General features: G+C 38.2%; 1 protein-coding gene across 1 annotated transcript; it reads right to left on the bottom strand.

Annotated features, from left to right (window-relative positions):
- Window positions 1-7: 7 nt before the first annotated feature.
- On the bottom strand, window positions 8-23,658 carry LOC150054044 (cytochrome P450 2C5-like). Its single transcript, XM_090346218.1, has 9 exons — window positions 23,464-23,658; window positions 22,180-22,342; window positions 21,850-21,999; window positions 18,986-19,146; window positions 15,989-16,165; window positions 12,501-12,642; window positions 10,619-10,806; window positions 8,118-8,259; window positions 8-2,210 (listed from the first exon to the last, which is right to left on the bottom strand). Exons 1-9 carry the CDS (start codon window positions 23,629-23,631, stop codon window positions 2,029-2,031), a joined length of 1,473 nt encoding a protein of 490 aa, XP_090202344.1. The 5' UTR covers window positions 23,632-23,658; the 3' UTR covers window positions 8-2,028.
- Window positions 23,659-24,292: the final 634 nt, after the last annotated feature.

Here is a 24,292-nt window from a genome sequence, read left to right on the forward strand (position 1 = left end):
GCCAATTATTTTTTATTTTTTAGTGTCAGGAGAATGTATAGAGGGTTACAGTTACATTCATCAGGTAGTAGGTACATTACTTCTAGTATGTTGATACCCCCTCTCATGTTTTTGTCCCCATTTCCCTATTCCACCCCATCCCAATCATCTTGTTTTCCACCTTCCCTTTTCCATTTCAAATAAACAAATAAACTTATATACAGTATACCAGGTAACAACATCAGATACAGTAAGAAAATGAGATTAAACATAAAGGCAAAGAAAGAGAAGAGAAAGAACATAGTACATTAAGAATAACAACCACACAGGATAAAGTTCTTGTTTCCATATCCTAGAGTTCCTTTCATTTAATCTCATCCTATATGACCTTATGTACCTAGGTTTTGAGCTATTGTAATCCAGTGCTAGGAGAGTCCTAGATGTGTACTAATCATTACAAATGAGGGAAACTATAGAACCTATGTTCCTTTGGGTCTGGCTTACTTCACTTAATATGATTTTTTCCCTAGTCTTTCTAGTTCCTTATGAATGGGGTGATGTCATTCTTTCTAATGGCAGTATAGAATACCATTGTGTATAAGTATCATATCATCTTGATCCAGTCATCCATCTACTGAGGGGCATCTGCGGTGGTTCCATATCTTCACTATGGTAAATAATGCTACAACGAACATCACTGTGCTAGTGGCTTTAGCATGTGCTTGTTTCTGGACATTGGGTAAATTCAATGGGCCAATTCTTATGTCTATAATTTTGTTTTGCTGATTTTTGGCACTTGAAACCAGGAAGATAGAGGAGATATAAAACAAAACTGGTGGTGGTGGTGATCTTGGTTTCATTTATGATTGGCAGAAGAGATTTCTCTTTTTTCTATTTAATTTTATTGTCAGGGTGATAAACAGAGGAGTTACAGTTACATACATAAGGTAGTAAGTTCATTTCTTCTCAAACATTGTTATCCTTCCCGCATTCCTTCCCCCCAACCCTCACCTTTCCACCAAGTTGTAAAGTCCCTTTCCGCAATATTTTGTGAGTATCATTGTTACACTGGTTCACAGTTTGTCCTTCATCTCACCATTTTGTTGTTAATCTTTCCTGCCCCAATTTAAATAAACCTATATGCAATACAGAGGGTACCAAGATCATATACCATGACAACAAGGGATAAGCTATAAGGGGAAAAAATGAAATAAAAAAGAAATAACCTCACCTCGTACATTAAAAAACATGTACACACAAAGTAAAACCTCTTCCTTCCATGTGCTGCAGTTCATTTTCCCTAGCACAGCTTATATGGAGATATGTACATAGCTACTGTGGTATTGTGGTCCTCTGCTAGGAAAATCCTACAGATATACCAGGTATTACAAACAAGGGAAACCATGGAACTTGTGTTTCTTGGGTCTGGCTTACTTCACTCAACATGCTTTTTTCCAAGTTTTTTCATTTCCTCACAGATGGGGTGGTGTCATTCTTTTTGACAGCAGCATAGAACTCCATTGTGTATACATGCCACATTTTGGGGGGTTTTAGTAAATTTTATTGTTATGGTGATGTATAGCGGGGATATAATTACATGTGCAAGGTAGTGAGTGAGTACATTACTTCTCAAATATTGTTATCCCTTCTTGTTTTCATTTCCTGGAGTCCAATCTAATAAATATTGTTTTCTACAATTAGGTGAACATTGACATGATACCTTTGTTCTTGTAGCCCCCTCTGGGTTCTCTGGGTGAGAATGCTTAGGATTTTTCTTTACATATGTTTAAAATTGTAAGCATGGTTCTTGCTGAGGCAGCACACATGCTAAAATTGGAACAATTCAGGAAGACCAGCTGTTATAAATCTGATAGAACTGTCAGTATCATTAGGTAGTGACACAATAAACCCTCCATATGGAGAATGGGTCTTCAGGATCTGGGGGGAGATGTGAGAAGGCATTCCTGACAGGGGAAGGTGCTGAGTGGGGGCTCAGAGGAAGGAACTGCAGATTGCTGCCCAGCTGGAGCCACACAGCAGAGCTCTTCTTCAGACTGGAATGAAGCAGACCTTGAATGGAGGTGGCAGGGAGGCAAACCCATTCAGAACTGGTGTGGTATTGAGGTCCTGGGGATCTACTAGAGATTTCAGGTTGAAGTTCTGTAAAATGGAGGTCAGGAATATAAACAGCTCCATGCGGGCCAGGCCTTCTCCAACACAAATCCGCTTGCCTGAAATGTTTAAAAAATAAAAATGAAAGCAGGAAATGACTCCTTATATGTATGAGCACATGAGGCACTGCATTTGTAATTGGCAAAAGACAGTGTCAATGTTCTCTCAGTGAATTTCCGAATGTAGGGTATGTGGATGCACGGAGAGGAGGAAAGATGTACAGGTGCACGAACAAGGTATAATATTAATGAATACATCATGGAAAGTTTGTTATTTGTTCAGCACAACTATAATTCCACCACAGGAAGCCTAAGACAGAATTATCCTGAGTTGGTATTCATTTATACTACATTTTGAAGATACATTTCTAAAAGAAAAACTCGAAGGCAAACCATATAAAACCAAATTATATTTATAGGAAAAACAGGAGAAAGAAGATGGTGCCAAAACAACAGGGACCCTGCTGAGCTCTCTCCCACAAAAAGAAAGAATTGGAGCCAAGTACTTAGGAAATCGACAACTACAAATTTAAGAAGCAATGGTGAAGAATTCAAATGGGAAAATAAATATAGGCTACCCACATTGAACTAAGAAGCAGTAAGTCAACTGAATAAACCAATTTCATACAATGAGATAAAAGAAGCAATCAAATACCTGCCAAGCAAAGTGCCCAGGTCCAGACAATCACACTATGGAATTTTACAAGACTTTTAAACATTGAATTAATACCTATACTCTTGAAACTCTTCTGAGAAAATAGAAGCAGAAGGAGCCATACCTAATTCATTTTATGAAGGTAATGTCATCTTATCCCCAAACCAGGGAAAGAACCAACAAAATAAAAATATTACAGATCAATCTCTCTAATAAACACAGATGAAAGGCTCCTCAATAAAATACGAGCCAATAGAATCCAGAAACAAATTTAAGAAATTATATACCATAGTCATGTGGGCTTCAACCTAGAGATGCAAGGCTGGTTTAACATTCATAAATCAATTAGCGTAACATGTCATATCAATAGAGCTAAGGATAAGAATCATATAATAATTTCTCTGGATGCTGAGAAGGCATTTGAGAAAATACAGCTGACAAAACACAGCATCCATTCATGTTGAAAGCACTAGAAAAAATAGGAACAGGATGTACATTCCTTAAAATAATTAAAACCATATATGACAAACATACAGCCAGTATTATAGTAACTGGATACAGACTAGAACCATTTACCTTAAAATCAGGAACTAGACAGGGATGACCACTCTCTCCACTTCTCTTCAATATAACAATGGAACCCTTAGCCAGACCAAGAAGGCAAGAGAAGGACATCAAAGGGATCCACATAGGGAAAGAAGAAATCAAACTATCCCTAGTCCCAGATGACATGATCCTATACCTAAATGACCCAATATACTCCACTCCCAAACTCCTACAACTAATAAACCACTTTAGCAAAGTGGCAGTATAAAAAAGTCAACCTTCAAAAGTCATTAATTGTCTGTATGCCAACAATAAACAAACGGAATGAGAAATCAAGAAAATGATCCTATTTTCCCCCACAAGAATAAAATGTTTAGGAATTAACTTAATCAAAGATAGAAAGGAATTGTTTAATGAAAAGTATAAAAGCCTAATGAAAGAAATTAAAGAAGATACCAGGAAGTGGAAAGCCAGCCCATGCCTATGGGTGGGCTACTGCCAAAAGTGATATGCAAGTACAATGCAATCTACATCAAAATCCCAAGAACGTTCTTTACTGAAATAGAAAATGTAATTCAGATGTTCATATGGAACAATGAAGATCTAGATAGCCAAAGCAATTCTAGGCAAAAGTAGCAATACAGGGCTGGGTGTTAGGCCTAGTGGTAGAGTGCCTGTCTAGCATTCACGAAGGCCTGGGTTCGATTCCTTGGTGCCACATACATAGAAAAAAGTTGGAAGTGGTGCTATGGTTCAAGTGGTAGCACAGCTCTAGCATTGAGAAAAGTCCAAGAGCAGTGCTTAGGCCCTGAATTCAAGTCCCATGACTGGCACACCAAAAAAAGAGCAATGCAGGTGGTATTACAATATCAGACTTCAAACTCTACTATTGAGCCATAATAACAAAAACAGCATGGTATTGGCACAAAAAAATAGACCAGAAAATCAATGAAATCACAGACCTATATTCAACTTATACTCAACAAACAAGCCTGAGATATAGAGTGGAACAAACACAGCCTATTCAATTATTGGCAGCTACATGCAGAAAACTAAAAATTGATCCTAGCCTTTCACCATGCACAAGCATTAATTCAAAATGGATCAGAGATCTCAATGTCAGTCCAGAAACCTTGAAAATGTTACATGATAGCGTCAGAGAGACACTGAAACTTACAGGCATAGGCAAAAACTTCCTGAACAGCGTCCCAGGGTCACAGAGATTGGAAAAGACTCAATAAAGGGACTACCTAAAAATGAAAGATTTCTGCACAGATAAAAGTATAGCTACTAAAGTAAAAAGATAGCCAACCAACTGGGAAAAAGATATTTACCAATAATACATTAGACAAATGCTTAATATACAGTATCTATAGGGAACTCAAAAACTAATTCACCCCAAACCCAACAAACCAACCATTAAATAGGCAAAGGAACTAAAGAGAGACTTATACAAAGAAGAGGTTAAAATGGGGGGAAAAGGAGAAAATGCTCATCATCCATGGTCATAAAGAAAGTGCAAATAAAAACAACCCTAAGATACCACCTTACCCCAACTAGAATGGCCAATATTCTAAACTCAGACAACAACAAATGCTGGTTAGGCTGTGGAGAAAGAGGAACCCTACTGCACTGCTAGTGGAAATGTGAACTAGTTCAGCCACTCTAGAAGGTAGTTTGGAGGTTTCTTAAAAATCTGAAAAATAGACCTTCCTACGATACCCACCATACCACTCCTGAGGATCTACCCTGAGCATCATAAACCAGGATATGATAAGGTCACCTGATCAGCCATGTTCATCTCTGCACTATTCACAATAACCAAGTGATAGAAACAACCCAGATGCCCAACTACTGATGAATGGAGACAAAAATGTGGTACATATATACAATGGAATTCTACATAGCCAACAGACAAGATAAAATAATGGCATTCACTGGGAAGTGGATCAAACTAGAGCAAATCATGTTGAGTAAGATATGTCAAGACCAAAGGAAAATCAGGTGCATAGGCTCATTGATATGTGGATATTAGATTCAAAGAGTACAAGAATGACTACTCAATATTTGGGTACCCAAGGTTATGGACATGGTCTTGGAGATGTAAATATAACTACATAGACAGAAAAATCTATGATGGGATATTTACTCTATAGACATAGTGTTTTATTATATAAATATATATCTATGACATACAAACCCTCAGTTTCATATGTACTAAAAATCTATGTGCCAGTGATTGCATATAGAGATTCCCTTCTTGAATACTTGTTTGCTAAACATGACATTTGAAATATGATGTAAAAATCAGTGTTAAAATCTTGCAACAAAAAGAAAAGAAAAGAAAAGAAAAAAGATACTATCTTCATGTAATTATTTCTACATGATAGATGCTCTTTATTAATTTTTTTCTGCCTTTTGTCTTTCTTTCTATGCTGGGTTAGGGTTGCTGAATTATTATGTCAGTTATTCAAATATGCTCTCTACTAAGAAGAGGGCCCATAATTCTGAAGGACAATTATACTTCCAATAGCATTTTTTTCCCTGTGGTTGAGAAGAGGGTTTAATACAGGTTGTGCTTATCCAGGAGGCCGACTCCCATCCCTTCTCTCTTAGTATTATGCCTATCTATCAGGAAGACCTGTGACCATGTACTTGGCGATTCCTCCAAACTTGTGGCTCTATGGGGTGACATACATGCAGGGGTGGAGGAATTAAACCTACCCTAGACTCCAAGTGGGATTCATCACATGTAAAGATACTGATGAGAAACGCTGCTATTGAAGTCAACTCACAAGTCAAATCCTTGACTCTGTCACTCACTGCCCATATGGTGGAGTTATTCAAATTAGCTGAGCCTTAGTTTATTCATACATTAAATAGACTTGCTAATAATTTCTTCATGAAGTGTTGGTGATAAATTCAAGTAGTAATAGTCTTTAATATGGTACAAGTTTCATGGGTTTTATGATACTATTTATAAACATTTGATTTTTAGGTTCCTATGCTAAACTTTATCTATTTCAGAGACATCTGTGTTTCAGTAAAAGAACACATTCATACTACTCATGTAACCTGTACACAGAAAAATATTCAGGGAAGACTTTTTGCATTTTAATATATTGCCTAGCTCTTCATTTTATCAGCCTCCAGTCCATAAGTTAAAAGTATTGTATCATGAGAATCCTTTTGGTTGTGCTACATTTCACTTACAGACATGAAGACATGGACGACATTTCCTGTCCTTTGTGTACTGTTTGTGTACCATTGAGCAATGTAATCTGCCCTCAGTCAGCTTCCCAATTATCCTGTTCAGATTTTCACTGATATACCAAATCATCTGAAAGAATGATTTACTCAGTAGTTAAAATGTTTCCCTTTGTATAAAACAAGTGAATTTTTGAAGAGTGATCATTGCCTATCCCCGTGACATCTAAACCAGATACCACAGGCAGCATTAGCTGGGGGCCAGAGAGTCACGTTTCCAATCCTAGCTGCTCAGGGACTACGTTCTCAGGACCTTGATTCCAAGTCAGCTAAGGGTAATAAAGTGTAGGACACTCTTTCTCATCTTCAATTAAACACCAAAAAAAACAGAAGTAGAGTTTTGGCCTTAAGAGGCAGAGCAGTGGCCTTAAGCAACAAAGGTGGGGAACAAGGCCCAAGCCGTGAGTTCAATCCTTACTGTCAACAAACATACAAACAGACAGACAGACAGGCAAACAGACAAAAGTCACAGCATCGGAGAAGGAAGGCTGCTCCATATCCAGACACATAGCATACATACTGGAGCTGTGGAGATACAATATCCAAGACACATGAAATGAAAGAAGAGCAGAGAGTGCTCTGGAATCTTTGTAATACATTTGCCACACATGGGTGGGAGTTTGGCCTAGTGGTAGAGTGCTTGCTTAGCATGCATGAAGACCTGGGTTCGATTCCTCAGTACCACATAGATTAAAAAAAAACTGGAAGTGGTGCTGTGGCTTAGGTGGTAGAGTGCTAGGCTTGAGGAAAGCCCAAGAACAGTGTTCAGGCCCTGAGGTCAAGCCCCAGTTCTGGCAAAAAAAAAAAAAAAGATATTTGCCACACATTTCTGATATGTCCCTAAGATTATGTGACAGTTTTGACAATCTGGGTTGAGAGCAAATGTTCTGCTGTGTGGTTTATGACTTTTTAAAGAATGCTGTGCTCTATCTGCCATCTACTCTCAATCCCTTTTGAACTCCCGCAAATGTCCAAGATGTTCCTTACTCCATTTTCTGTTTAATATTAAAGTAGGAGAAAGCAATAACTTGGCTAATATTCCCCCTCACCAATCCTGCTGTTTTGTAATCTGTGGCTGTTTTCTCTTGCTGCTGTCAGTGTTCCCTGAGTTTTGGGAGACCTTGCATGCTATAGAGGAACCAGGGGGTGACAAATGCCACAAAAAGACTTGGGAGGGACCTGATGGTAAATGAAGGCAGTCTGAATGAGGCTCACTTTTTAGGAACATATCATTATGACATATGCAAAGAAAGACTGCAAAGGCTCTATGCTTTTCCTTGCTCTTCTAGGAAGAAAAACACAGACTAACTGAAGGCCCACTGCTCTGGTGAAGCCATAAGGATATAGCATGAACAGGGAAAAGTTCATGAGCCATCAAAGTGCCACTACTAATCATGAGCTAAGTACAAGTATGCCAGCCCCAAAGGAGGCACCACATGAGTGCCAAATGAACCCGACCCCCAGAGAGATCTTGAGATATGGAAATAAAATTGCATTACCTGTTGAAAACGGCATGAAGTAATCACTTTTCTTAAAGTTCCCACTTTCATCCAGAAAATGTCCAGGGTCAAATATCTCTGGGTTGGGGAATTCCTTGTGGTCATGCAGCACGGATGTCAGTGATGTCAATATGGTTGTGCCCTGGACACAACACACACAGGTTAAAGAAGCTACACTGTGTTTGTGTGTGTACATGTATGTATGTATACATATTATATACATGGATGTACATATACATATAAACATATACATACATAGTTACTTACATATATGGGTGCCTGTGGTTCAAACCACAAAACCTAGCTATTCAGGAAGCTGAGATCTGAGGGTTGCAGTTCAAAGCCAACTTGGGAAGAAAGTCTGTGAGACTCTTAATGGCCCTTAACCACCGGAAAACTGGAAGTGGCTCTGTGACTCAAAGTGTTAGAATAGTTAGAGCTCTATGATCAACAAAAACAGTTAAAGAAATACAGTGAAAATCTCTTAGTTCAATCTTCTGTAAAAAAAATCTTCACTAGACCTACAGGTAATGAAGACTTTCCACAAATGAATGGGCTTCAGAGCAGATAAATAACAACATAGAAAATATGCAAATATCTGCAAAATTTAACAATTCATGGATATAGATTTTAAAAATGTTGAAGAGAGTCAAAGAACTCAAAGCTTGATTACAAGTACAATGATTTCAATAACAAAGTACATTATTGAAAATGAGAGAATCTGAAGCAGAGTCAAATAAGCAGCTGAATGCAGTAAGGCAAACCATGCCATATTCAAGTGAGGAGTTCAATAAAGATACAAAAACCTTAAGAAAGAGTTAAAGTGAAATTTTAGAACTGGATAGCTAGGTAAAAACAATTTTTGGTGGGAGCGATCATGGGGCTTGAACTGGGACTGGGCGCTACCCCTGAGCTCTTCAGCTCAAGGCTACTACCCTATCCCTGGGCTCGGGCAATATCCCTGAGCTCTTCAACTGAAGGACTCTCCTCTTACCTTGAGCCAAACCCCACTTCCCATTTTGTAGAGGTTAATTGGAGATAAGAGTCTCAGGTCCTTTTATGCCCAGACTGGCTTTGAACCTTGATCCTCAGACCTAAGCCTCCTGAGTAGCTAGGATTACAGGCTTGAACCACCACGCAGGGTTTTAAAACTAATTTTTAAAAAAGTGGAAAACATTGGACCAAACAGAAAAAATTATATCAGAGATCAAGGACAAAATAGATATATTAGAAACATCATATGAAGAACTAGGTGAAAAATAAAGAAGTACAACAAGAAGAAAAAAATTATCCCAGCTGGGCACAGTGACTCATGCCTATAATTCTAGCTACTCAGTAGCCTCAAATCCAAGGATCAAGGTTCAAAGCCAGTCTGGGCACAAAAGGACCTGAGATTCTTATCTCCACTTAACCTCTTGAAAATGGGAGGTGGGACTTGGCTTAAGGGTTGGGGGGTAGTCTTGAGCTGAAGATCTCAGGGACAGCACCCAGGCTGAGTTCAAGCCCCATGACCCACACACAAAAAAATATTACCCCATTTATTATGCACCCAAAAAATCTAAACAATTCTACAGGTGAATTATCAGCAATGATTGGAAATGCCATAAGTTTACTTACTTTGAGGTCATCAGAATGATTAAAGCAATTATGTTTCTCTGTATCAGGTACAAAGGATATGAAGGCACCTTATAAATAATAACAATCAACCCAGGAACGAGTGGCTCATGACTGTAATCCTAGCTCCTTGGTTGTCTGAGATCTGTGGCTCGTGGTTTAAGGCCAGCCCCCATACAGGAAAGTCCATGAGTCTCTTATCTCCACTTAACTACCAGAAAACTGGTAATGGTACTGTGGGCCATAGTGGTAGAGTACTAGGTTTGAGCTAATGAGCTTACTGACAGCACACATGCCATGATTTCAAGTCCCAGGTCCAACAAAAGAATAAAATAATAACAGTTGAAACCAAGTGTTTTGAGAAAGTCTATGAAAATATTTGTAATCAATTTTATTGAAAACAAAATATTACTTGGAAAATAAAGTAAAGCATAGATAATTTGGAAGTATAGTAGGACTTATTCATGAACTGATTAAACTAAGGTAACATTTCCCCCAATATATCTATAATTTTTCTATAGGCATAATAAACATCCCAGCAGAGCATATTGGGAAATGGATAAAAATAAGCTTGTCTGTTCATTTGGAAATACAAACACTAAGTAGACACCCCCCAAATTAGGAAAAAAGAACAAAGGAAGAAAAAGAAGAGGACCCAAAAACAAAGAAATTAAGTGGGAAATCAAAATTTGAAAATTCACAATTTCAGATTCCAGAGCTCTACTTGCATGGATGTAAAACCCCCAAACTTCCCATAACACAAAGTCTCCTGGACAGCCAACTGTGAGACTTTGCAGCTCTCTCCTGTGGTGTGGAGGAGCAGAATCCCGCAGTGAACCCAGAAACTCAGTCTCCTATGGAAGCTCACAGAGAAGAAATAAGCCCACCTTGGGAATGAAGTAGCCTCTGAACTTCACGTCACGGGTCACTGCATGGAGCAGGTTCGTGGGTAAGAGATCGATGTATCTCTGGACCTCATGCAGCACTGCATCCGTGTAGGGCATGCGGCTTCTGTCCTGCATGCAGGGGCTCCGGTGCCTGCCAATCACTTGGTCAATCTCTTCCTTCACTTTAGCTGGTTGAGATACAAACAAGGAATGGTGAGATAGGAGGAAAGTGACACATTGATCAGGGTAATTCAGTGCTACATAAAGTATGATAGTGTATCTCAACAAGATTCCAGGTTTAAATAAATATATATGCCTCATAGAATACTTACCTGGATGCACGTAAGCACTTGCTAAATAACCTTATAATTTCTTAATAGTGCCATAGAGTTTAGCTTTCTTCTTCTTCTTCTTCTTCTTCTTCTTCTTCTTCTTCTTCTTCTTCTTCTTCTTCTTCTTCTTCTTCTTCTCTTCCTCCTCCTCCTCCTCCTCCTCCTTCTTCTTCTTCTTCTTTTCTTCTTCCTCTTCTTCTTCTTTTTCTTCTTCTTTTCTACTCTTCTTCATCTTCTTCCTCTTCTTCTCCTTCTCCTCCTCCTCCTCCACTTCCTCCTCCTCCTCCTTCTTCTTCTTCTTCTTCTTCTTCTTCTTCTTCTTCTTCTTCTTCTTTTCTTCTTCTTCTTCTTCTTTTTCTTCTTCTTTTCTACTCTTCTTCTTCTTCTTCCTCTTCTTCCTCTTCTTCTCCTTCTCTGTCTCCTCCTCCTTCTCCTCCTCCTCCTTCGTCATGGGGCTTGAACTCAGCCTGACCACTGTCCCTGTGGTCTTTAGCTCAAGGCTATGGCCCTACCCTTGAGCCAAGCCCCACTTCCCATTTTCTAAAGGTTAATTGCATTCAAAATCTCAAGTCCTTTTGTGCCTGGGCTGTCTTTCAACCCTGATCCTCAGCTCTCATCCTCCTGAATAGCTAGGATTACAGGCATGAGCCACAGTGCCTGGCTGGGTTTACCTTCTCAAAAAAGAAAAAGAAAAAAAAAAACAGGGAGGACAATGATGGAATGAGTAGGGACCCAGCCTAGCTCTCTCCCACTAAAAGAGAGAATTGGGCAATCCTAAGAGCCAACAATATTAAGAAATCAACAACTACAAATTTAAGAAGCAATAGAGAAGAATTCAAATGGGAAAAGAAACACAGATATTGCTTATAAGCAACATTATCAAAGAATAAAAACGCGAGGACCCCTCCTCCACCCCTCACCACACAGCCTCTACGCCCTGCCAGGGCCAGGAACCCCTGAATTCCAGCAATCTGCAGAATCCAGATGCCGGAATCTCACACAGCCTGGAAAGACAGCACAGACATCGGCTGACACCAGAGAGGAGATGAACAACCGACCCTCCAACACCACAGAGCAGCTCACAGACAAACTCTGATGAGTAAGTAGCCCATGGGGTCCCCCAAACCCTCGGGAAAGCAGAGCTGGTGATGAGCTACAGAACTTAACCCAGACCCCACTCATCCCCACCCAAGAAAGATTGGGAATTACCGAGGTGGGGGGACAAGGAACTCAGAATCCTGCCCCTTCCCCCAACAACCCCCTCCACCAGGCCATTGAGACTGCAGACTGAGGCGGGCTAAGACCAAGCATGTACATGTCACATACTTTATATATTGAAGTACAATGACTTTATGTAATATACAAGAAGTATATTATCATAGCTACTCCATAATTATAGTACTCTGTTATAATAAATATTGCTTTTCCTACTGCCTTGTTCTCCTCACTTCCCTCTGATTTCTGCTGACATGGAATGTTATTTTGTGAGACATACCTAATGACATGCAAATGACATGCACCTTACCCAAGTTTACCTGAAATTCACCTACCTGCAACATGGGAATGCTTCATCAGGAGCAGCAGGGAGTATCTCAGGGTTGTGCTCATTGTTTCTGTCCCAGCACCAAATAAATCATTTGTAAGAACTGTCAAATTCTCAGTCGTATATTCCAGTGGCTCCTTGTGAGTTTCCTGCTCCTAGGATTGGATACAATTATATATTATTTACCAGCACCCATAATTACAGTGCATCTACAGAATCTCATAGGAACCTGGAGAGCAAAGGACTAAGAGAAATGAACAATGACACAGCAGGGGTGACACTATTTGAGCCTAAAGATCCAGGGGCTATTGTATTATCCCTACTTAAACCAATATGGTGCAGTGACTCTGGATTTGAGGTCATGAAACTCACCTCTCACTTAAGCCACTAATACCTACATTTTTTCCAATTTTCAAAGAAGCAGAAAATCAATTTTTAGAAGGAGGAAAATTAGACATATAGATATTACAAGTCTAAAGTAAGAATCTGCAATTAAACTTTTTTGTTGATAATGTTTTGTCCTGGGGACTCACCTCACCTCAAGTCTTGGGTGGTGTACTTGAGCTTTATTGCTCAAGGCTAGTGGGATAGCACTTGAACCAGGACTCCGTTCCCCCCTTTTTGCTGGTTAACTGGACATAAGAGTACCAGAGACTTTTGTGCCCAGGCTGGCTTCAGACATTGAGCCTCAGATCTCAGCCTCTAGAGTAGCTAGGATTACAAGTATGAACTCATTGCAATTTAAGTTATTGCGTCAAAGATTTAAAATGCTAAATATGCCAAAAGGCACAAAACCTCGGCTTGACAGGCAGTAGGAATGACATAAGAACCAAGTGGCCGGGTGTAGAGAACTTGGGAAGCAATGATTAGGACTGCATTAGCTGAAGAGGCTCTAAACCATGAGGACAAACTTGTTCACATTGGACTGCGACATTGGCCTAGTGGTAGAGTGCTTGCCTAGCACTCATGAAGGCCTGGGTTCAGTTCCTCCATAGCTGGAAGTGGTGCTGTGGATCAAGTGGTAGAGCTCTAGCCTTGAGAAAGCCCAAAGACAGTGCTCAGGACCCAAGTCCCAGAAGGGGTGGGAAAAAATGGTCACATTAACTTGTCATTGACATAAAGAGAGAATGGATAAGGCAGTGACCAAGGACTGGAAGATGGTGCAACATTAAGCTGTCAACAAAGTTGCAGTTTAAATTTTGAATGAGGAAATCATTAAATACATTATTTTCTAACTTGTCTCTGGGACAGCATTAAATCCATCACGCTTTTATAATCTCCAGATGACTTGTGGTGGGTGTAATATTATGTACTAAAGTAATTAAAATAAACTGAACACCTCAAAACTTGTACTTGCTAGGAAAAGAGTCATCTCCTTTAACACTATCAATTTCAGATATGTTCTAAGTTCATCAAATTAAACTATGGTAGCATCAACTTTACATACCCCCCCACCCCCCGCCAGTCCTGATCTTGAGTTCAGGGCCTGAGCACTCTCCTCGGACTTTCTCAAGGCTAGAGCTCTACCACTTGAGCTTCAGTACCACTTCCAGCTTTTTTCTATGTATGTGGTACCATGGAATTGAACCCTGGTCTTTCTGCATGCTAGGCAAGCACACTACCACTAGGCCAAACTCCTGGCCCAACTTTACATACTTTTCTATGATCGTGAAGTTACATTATTCTTCAATATTAAGTAAAATTTCTCTAGGGTGTTTAAACACCAATATGAAAACTTCCATTCTTCTAAATGAATTTGGAGATTTACTAGTTGCCAGGAACATTATCTAAGATAATAGAGGCTGTATAAATGCTGGGAAAAATTAATGAAAATCTAAGCGGTGGAAAGAATTCCCTGTCATGGACTAAAATGCTAATATTGTCTCATATCCCACAACCATGCAGGGAAAATTAATACTCCTGGGGTAAAATGGGAAAAGAATCTCTCATGAATAGCAATACCATACAAGAAATGCTAAGGGGAGTCAGCTTGAAAGTAGAAACTAAAGACATTGAATAACAAATCAATACCTTATCAATAAATATATATCCTTGGTGAATAGAACCCTATAGATAAATATGAATGTGAATTACACTGTATTTTGTATTCAACTTCTATTTAGTTTATGCACATTTTTAAAGGAAATATGGGAAGTAAAAATCATAGATGAATGTTATCATTATCCAATATATTAAAGATGTAAATTGTGAAAAAACAACATAAGAGGGTGCAATTGGAGGAAAGAGAGGATTAAATATGTAATCAGAATTTGCTGTAATTTCAAATACATTGTCATAAATATTTTATAATAATCACCATTGGAACGAACAAGTTATCAACCTTAATTAGTTCATTTCAGCACATCATATTTATGTGTATATATATATCATCTATTCATTGTCTATGAAATTATTATACACCTATGCTACATGTAAAATACATTCATTGTATGTTTATGTGAAAGATCATAGTGAAACTCTGTATACCAAGAGAGAAGAGCAGATGGTAATGGGAGTGGTGAAGCTGACTAAAATATATTATGTTCACCTATATTACCACAAGAGTCGCCATTAACAAATTATTATGCTAATAAATACATGAAGGGCCCAGAGTTTGCCCTGGTGGTAGAAAAGACCCGGATTCCATTCCTCATACATAGTAACAAGCTGGAAGTGGTGCTGTGGCTCTAGTGGTAGAGTACTAGCCTTGAGAAAGCCCAAGGATGTTGTTCAGGCCCTGAGTTCAAGCCACAGTACTGGCAAAAATAAATAAATAAATAGGCAAAAAATGTAATAATATAACATGTGTCTATAGATATATCTTAATACACAATGGAAAAACATATTTTGAGGATGATGAATCATGACTAATTAAGGATCATCAGAATTATTTCCTCCAAGCCAATTCTATCTTACAGAAGATGCAGAAAGTCCAACCTAATTAGGTATTCTACTCTATATAGTATATAATAATGACACACATCATTATATAATTACACAATACTTTGCATGGCAATTGTTTCTATTTCTGTGGTTTCTAGCTCATTGAAGATCTCATTATTTAGATTCTGTTTTCCTATTCATCATTGGACTCTGGGCCTGAGCACTGTCCCTGAACTCTTCAGCTCAAGACTACCCCCCTACCCTTCAGGCAAAGCACCACTTCTGCTTTTCTAGTGGTTAATTGAAGATAAGAGTCTCTTTAGTGCCTGGGCTGGCTTTGAACTGAGATCCTCAGATCTCAGCCTCCTGAATAGCTAGGATTACAGATGTGATCCACCATGCCCAGCTTAGATTTTTATATAAAGAAAAGAGGAAGTATTCTAATTATTTAATGAATTAATTTTAAGTTTCTTGAGATGTTTACATGAGTGATAAGTTATTATTTCAGATGTTACTGGTCTGATTGATTAGACACCTCTCATAACACCAGATACTCATTGTTTACAGAATGCTCAAGGATTCAGATAATTGTGAAGATTTTTAACATTTTACCTGTTTCATTTTAATTAGGAAGCAGTCAATGAGGTCTCTTGGACTGTTAACATCCAGTGATTCTTCATGGTCTTTTATTTGCCCCAAAATATAATTGTACATATAAGCAACATTTTTCAATATACTTTTATGACTCCCTGGTAGATAATGAATGACATCAGGGAAGAGGTTGTAGATCTAAAAGTCAAAACAATAATTTATTAAATAAAAATGTTTGTATACAAACAGGACTACATTCAACTGCAGAGCTTCTGTATGGAAAAGGATACAGCTAGCAAGTTAAATAGATAGCCAACAGATTGGAAGATGTTCACTAACCATACAACAGACAAAGGCCTCATATCTAAAATATATCTACAGCTCAAAAAATTGAATCTCTCCAAAACAAAACTTCAAAGAAAAATCATCCCATTAAAAGATGGGACAAAGTCTTAAAGAGACACTTCACTTAAGAGGAAATAAGAATGGCCTATAAACATATGAAGAAATGCCCGACATTTCTGGCCATAAAGGAAATGAAAATCAAAACAACTTTCAGATTCCACCTCACTCTAGTTAGAATGGTCATGATCAACCAGGATATAGCCAGGAGGGATTGCTACTCCATTGTTGGTGAGAGTGAAACTTGTTTAACCACTATGGAAAGCAGTATGGCAGTTCCGCAAAAGACTAAACATAGAGCTCCCCTATGACCCAGCAATTCCACTCCTTGGCATTTACCCAAACATCCAGAAACAAGGACAAATTAAAGCCACAAGCACAGCAATGTTCAATGAAGCACTATTTACCATAGTAAAAGTTATGCAACCAACCCAGATGCCCCTCAGTAGATGATTGAAGCAAGAAGATGTGGTACTTATACACATTGGAATTCTATGATGCCATCAGAAAGAATGACATTGCCACAATAGTGAGGAAATGTAAAGACTTGGAAAGAATCATATTAAGTGAAGTAAGCCAGACCCAAAGGAACATAGGCTCAATGGTTTCCCTCATTTGTAATAATTAGTACACATCTAGGACTATCCTAGCAGAGAATTATCATAGCACAAAACCTAGGTACATAAGGTCATATAGGATAAGAATAAATGAAAGAATCTCCAGGATATGGAAACAAGAGCCTTACCTTGAGTGATTTCTCCTTTGTTGCCCTTTGGTTAATCTCATATGGTTACTGTATCTGATGTTGTTACCTGGTATACTGTATATAAGTTTATTTGTTTATTTGAAATAGGAAAGGGAAGTGGGAAAAGATGATTGCAGGGGGTTGGGGGAGAGAACCAGGGACAGAAACATAAGAAGTGGTATCAGTGTGTGCCAGGTAATGCACCTATTATCTTGCAAATGTAAATGTAACTGCTCTGTACGTTACTTTGATAAAAAGATATATAAAACATTGTTAATGTTTGTGTATAAATACTAGATATATACAATATATCTGTGTATGTGTTCATGATAGAAAATATATCTGTAAAGAGAAATGTTATATACCTGCAATCAAAGGAAATTTTATTTCTTTGGCCAGTGCTGGGGTATGAATTCAAGGCCTCGGCTCTGTCCTGAGCCTCTTACCTCAAGGCTTGTACTCTATCACATAAGACATAGGGCCACTCCTCCTTTTTTCTGAGTAGTTTATTTAAGAATAACTATCTCACAAACTTTCCTTCTTGGATTGCATAGAAAGACGATCCTCAGATCTCAGTCTCCTGAGTAGCTAGGGTTAAAGGGAATTTTTGATGGAACATATAAACTAAAAGGGGTTGAAGGAGGCCCAAAAACGCAATCTCCTTTTAGAGCATGTAACTGAATTATTATAGTTATTAATTTTTGCAGAGTTTAGGGTAGCCAAATCAATACAAGGAAAACATTGTGAGGACGTTTTATAGTACAATTTTGTCATTTCTACCCAGGGTACCTTGTCCGCTAAGTTGCATCAGAATCAGCAAAGGCTCTGACTCTACTCAGTGATTCCTATAACTTCCATTGTAACAGACAGGCTTCCTCTGCAAGGAAAAATACTTTTGCCCAGTAATGACATGAATAGGAGCTATCAGATTGGAAAATAAACCAGTGGGAAATATAAGCTTTCACGAAAGACCTAGATATCCTCTGATCCACTAGGCATCTTTGTGCAATGGAACAGAGGAATTTATAGCAATATGCCTTTGGGATTTAATGAGAAATAGCAAATTAATAGCTTGAGTTCATTAGGTGGATTTCATCCTATATTTTTGTTTTTTCTTCAGTAGGAGTAAACTATAGGCTTAGACATCCCTCTCAGAAGCTTATAACCATTTTCTCCTTTTCCTTACCATCAATTAATTGTCCTAGGCTTTCATTTTGACTTGCCCCTATGTAAATGAAATGTATATTTCTTTTTGGTGACAGTACCAGGGATTGTCCTCAGGGACTCAGGCTCTTGCTTGGCTTTCTTGCTCATGGTTGGCATTATGCTGCATGAGCTACATTTCCTGCCCTGATTTTTTGCTGGATATTGGGGAAATGGAGTCTGACAGACTCCTCTGCCCTGGCAGGCTCCATCTTCCAGGTCTCAGTCTCCTGAGTAACTAGAATTTTAGGCAGGAGTCAACAGGGCCCGGCCATACAATATATCCAGATATATTCAGCTCCCCTGCTGCTCTCTCTCAGCCTCCCTTCCCTGCTTCCTGGGACAATTCCAAGAAGCATCATTGTTCCATTTTGGAATGGCATAAAATAAAGTACATCCCTCTCTCTTGCCCTATAGTAATATCAACTCAACATTGATAAAGAGCCTTAACATAAAATGGCAAAGTTTGAAGCTATTACAAAACTAGAATAGGAAAAACACTAGAACACTGTGGCATAGGCAGGAACTTCCTGAATAGCACTCTATGGCTCTCTAGGTAGCACTGTCATTGCCGAGTGTTGACCTTACTATGAGCTCTTTATATAAGTTTGGTTGGTTGAGGAAGGGAAGACAAGTGTTTTCTTAGGAAGGAAATATCTTGGCTTCACCTGTATCCATGGTGAACTGAGAATCCTGACATTATCATCCAATTTCTCCATCATGTTAAGGAAAGTCTGGTCTTTGTAATCAAAACGATTCTTGAAAACAATGGAGCAGATCACATTGCAGGGAGCTGAGCTCAGGATGAAGGTGGGGTCACAGGGGGAACCTGAAGAGTTAGAAACAAATGAGATATTCATGTGAAATACTTAGCCTTTGTCATCTCTACTGCTGTACTTATTAATTCCTCTAACAGCCAAACATCCACTTGCAATTAAACTGGACTATCACTTTCCCTGAAGCATGACTGGGATAGTACAAACTAATTGAATTTGCCTATAGGTATAGGACAAGTCTTGTAATCCCAGCTGTATGCTACTTGGACAAAATATACCTAAGAGCCTAAGAGTCAAGCATTCTGAGTGATACTACATCTGTTTGCAAATTTGATACTAAACAGCACTGAGATAGAAAGGAACAGATTGTCACATAAATGTACCTTTTTTGAATCATCAATTCAGAGAAAATAAAGAGTGATTTACTACAGCTCAAATACTAGAAGAAATCAAAGCACAAAGTAGAATGCATTCATGTTACATAAGGGAAAAAATAATAACCTTTTATTAAATGAAAAATTCATAAATGGGATCTTCTTTTTCAATTTAGTATTTAAAAGTGAATTTATCCTCAGGAAATGAATAGACAATAAGCCTAATCAAATATGAAATTCAATTTATGGATAAGGATGAACATTTGGGATTTGGGGATGAATAATATGTTATATTTTTCAAATGTGTCTATCTCTGAGGTTATACCCATCATTTAACAGATAAATCTTGAAAAGGACTATTTTGTCCATTCTCTGGATAGTGAAATTGCTATTAGAAAATAATGAATATATAAATTGCCACTGAGTCTACTTCATTGACCCTAAAATATCATGTTTGAGTCGTTTGCATTACAGAATGGTCACTGAGTTGGTTACGTGTAGGTAGGTTACTTAATGACTTAAATTTGAATAAGCTGTCAAAAAGAGCTTTATTTTAACTATGATGGGGATGTTTACTTGGGAAATTGTGGAGATTTTGTTTATACTTATTATTTTTATTTTTTCATATATTTTATTGTGATTAATAGAAGGGTTACATTATATTCACCAGATAGAAGGTGCATTACTTCAGATACATTGATACCCTTTCTCATGTCATGGTCACCATTTTCCTCTCCCCACCCCCACCTCCGCCACTCAACTTGTTTCCCCCTTCCCTATCTAATTTCAAATAACCAATTAAGCATATATAAAATATATCAGATAACAAGGTGAAATACTGTAACAATATGAGATAACCAAGGGACAGCAAAAGAGATGAGAGATAACAAAGTACATTAAGGACAACTATCACTCATTATATGGCTTTTGTTTCTAAAAGTTGTGGAGATTTTCTATGACAACACATGCGTCAGTCACAGGTTATGTTTGATTTTCAGTCCTTCATTTTATTTGGAAGAATGAATTTAAAGAGCCACCTCATTTAGAATCCAAGGGGACAATCACATCCATTGTGAGTAGGAGTTGATAGGTGAGTACATTGGGTGATAGGAGTCATTACTGAGATTTTTAACATAAAACCCAATAAACATTCAGAAACGGTATAGGTAAAACTGACAACTGAACCAAGATATACTAAGATGAGCCTGAAGAAAGAATTTTAGTTGTTGAAATCTAATCAACTCAAATTGTGTATTTTACAGATTCATGACATAGTAGAGTTATTCAAAAAATGTGTAACAAAACTCAAAAGTACAAGATAAGAAAAAATAACTAATGTTGATCTGTTGCAACTGCATGGTCCTTGCAGAGAAATAAGTTTTATTGTGAATTATATTAGGAGACAATGAAAGAAATAAAATCATATGTTGCTCAACACTATGACAACCCAAAATTACAAAGATAGTTACTGAGGAATCCCTGAAATGCCTGTGAAAATAAGCAACCATCATACCCTAGATACATAAGGCCATATAGGATGAGGCCAATTAATGGACCTCCAGGACATGGAAACAAGAGCTTAATTATGAGTGACAGTTGCTCTTAATGTACTATTTTTTTTCTCTTCTCTAGTGTTGCACTTTGGTTAATCTCAAATTGTTACAGTACCTGACTTTCTTACTTGGTATATTATATATACATTTAGTTGTATATTTGAAATAGGGAGGAGAAAAGATGAGTGGAAGGGGCTAGCAGAGGGAAATGGTGACAAAATCATGAGAAGGGGTATCAATATGTGAGAAGTAATGCACATTCTATCTGGCAAATACAACTGTAACACCTCCAGACATTAAAATTAAATTATATTCAAAAGGAAAATGAGCAACCATGTAGATGCATCTGTGTGTGGATCTCTGAGAGTCAATAGGTCATTACCACCTGTTCATTTAGATGGCTCTTTCTCCTATAATGACCAAAAGGGCAGAATGGTTCTTTAAGACTTCAGAGAAGAAAATGAAAACAACTATTTAGCCAAGCACTGAAGTGCTTTGTTAGTATTGTCCCAGCTACTCAGGAGGCTAAAATCTGTGAATTTTGGTTGACAACAAGCCCAGGCACCCAAATCAGTGCCAATCGATGATGCCTATAATAATTCACCAGAAGAAAAGCTGAAGGTGTAGCTCAAATGGTAGAGCACCAGCCATGAGCTGTGCAAAGGTTTAAAGCTCATATTGCAGCCTTCATTTGTTATCAGCATCAAGAAAGAAAAGAAACATCCATTCATGATTTCTGTTGTGAAAACGAAAAGAATCCATATCTCAGACAGAAGGCAATTAATGGAGCTGTTTCTATCCCTGTGTAGAGATGTAAAGCAGCTCCTACCATTGGTTTTTCTCAACTCCTCCACCAGGCAGTGGGCTTCCTCTTGCACACGCCCTTCAATGCTCTTCTTACCCATCCCAAAGTTCCGCAAGGTCATGAGTGAGAAGCGCCTCATCTCTTTCCATCTGTTCCCATTGCTGAAACCAATTCCTAGAGGAAGGGAAGCAGAAACATGGATGGAGACCAAAAGTAAGCACAAACTAACAGACAAGAGCCACGGGGATTGCAAAACTCTGACTAAAGATCAGCTGCTTTTTCCATCTTCCTTATCAATACATCCTCTGCCCAGCACACAAATATACACACCCACACATGCATATGTATACTTACCAAAGCCTTTAGTGAATTTTTCAACCAATGGATTCCTGCCTCTGCCAGAGAACTCCTCCCCATGGTCAATCAGAGCTTCCTTCACTGCTTCATATCCATACAACACCACAGTGGGCTTCATGCCCAAATACAGAGTGAACACGGGGCCGTAGACTTTGGAAAACTGGAAATAAGAAGGGAAAAAAAACTAGCAAATGAAGTCACCATTTCCTCCTTAGAGGGAGCCTCACTAAAAGTGATGCCATCACTGTATTTGTATGCTTCTTTTTATTTCCAACACAACTTCGAATACTTCCAATGTTTACTCATTACAGAGAACATGTTACAATGGTCACATAGAGATGGCTTACAATGCGCCATGCAATGGATCAGGCAGTTGATACACCATTTAATTCATCATCAAATAAAAATGCATAGCAGGCATGTCATGTTTCACAAAGAAAGAAACAGAGGCCTGTGAAATCTAAATTTCTGGAGCACCATGGATAATGAAGACAAGATTCATACTTCAACTTTTGCTTATTGAATATTTCATGCATGAGAATTATTTTGCTCTTTTGCCCATCAAATCAATATCCCGATAACTGGCTCTGAATAACCTGTGAAGCTCTTACTGTTAAGAATCTTCCAAGGACAAGGGAAAGTGGCATTTTAAACTCAGCACAGGTACACTTGGGGTCTGCTTGCAGTAGAAACAGAGGGTGGGCCCCACAGGCTGCGCCAGTGCATGAAACATCTTCCTAAATCATTTCTCTCCCTGCAGCATTCCTGGTCCCACATAAAGACATTACAAAAAAATCCAAGTAGATTTTGACAACATCAGAATTCCCCTAAGGGTCTTTCCTTTTAATGTTATCTCATCTTCACAATCCTCCATAAGTTCTAAAAGAAGTGCAACTTTCAGGAAGATTCTGAATCAAAATCCATGTCTAATATGCTATATGTATTTTTAATTGACATATTAATCACAACACGTTCTTAAGCATGGATCATCAAGGGAAAAAAAGCATTAAAACATGTCTTTTGACCTGAGGTAGGGAGAAAAAACCATAACACTTGCATTTTTGTGACTGAGACTCCAATGGACAATAACCCACTGTTATAACACATTACTTCATTCCATGATTAAAATATAAATTGGAAAAGGCACGGGCATATATACCTTTATATAAGTGTTTTACCTTATAAGAATCAATTATTCTAGTGCACCCTCATCAGTAGGTTTAAAATATGGCTTAATTTCTCTCTTGTCAGAGACCACAGGGGATCATGCAGAGTACTTACATTGCTTATGGATTTAGTGATGTTTTTAATATCAATCTGCAGAATATTTCCAATGATTGGGAAAGGGGTGGGGCCAGGAGGGAGCTTCCTTCTACCAGAGTTCTGTCTCCATATGGAAAAGAGAAGCAGACAGGAGAGACCCAGCACCAGGACAATTACTGGATCCATGGAGGTCTTCTCTCCTTGCTGAGAGTCCTGTGAGCTTGCAGTGCAAACCTTTTATAATGCTTCCTAAGACTGCATGATTCTAGAATGTGTTTGTAATGGATTAGGTGGACACACTTTCCTATCTCTTTGGATTAGACTTTGTCCTGATGATAGAGATAAAGGTGGAATGACCTGTAGACATGTGTCTCTTTCAAGAGAGAACATGGGAGATTATGGTTTAGTTGTACTTGTTGATGATCAAATATTGCTATTTAAAATACAAACATCCATGGTTGTAAATGTACAGTCATGATTGAGAAGTACTAAAGTCAACAACATCTGGAGCATTACTCCAGAAATGGTTTTCTTTTCATGCATTTTTCAAATTATTATTATAAAGGCGTTTTATAAAGGTGTTACAGAAGTCAGATGAAGAGTATATATCTTGATGATCAGATTAGTGAGCAATTGGGAAGTTATGAATATGTGGATATTCTGTATGTTCCATGAAATGAATATTTAAACATGTGGTTCACTGTATATAACATCTTGAGATGTGTTCTAAGTACGTAGACTCTTCAACCAGTTGGTAGACTCACCTATTTTTATTTCTACCTAAATGGAATATACCTACCATCAAATATACATTTTTGGAACTCCATATACACATGGAAAGCCATGT

This window comes from Megascapheus bottae, chromosome 15 (genome assembly GCF_031878675.1).
Source record: "Megascapheus bottae isolate mThoBot1 chromosome 15, mThoBot2.hap1, whole genome shotgun sequence".
Taxonomy (NCBI): Eukaryota; Metazoa; Chordata; class Mammalia; order Rodentia; family Geomyidae; genus Megascapheus; species Megascapheus bottae.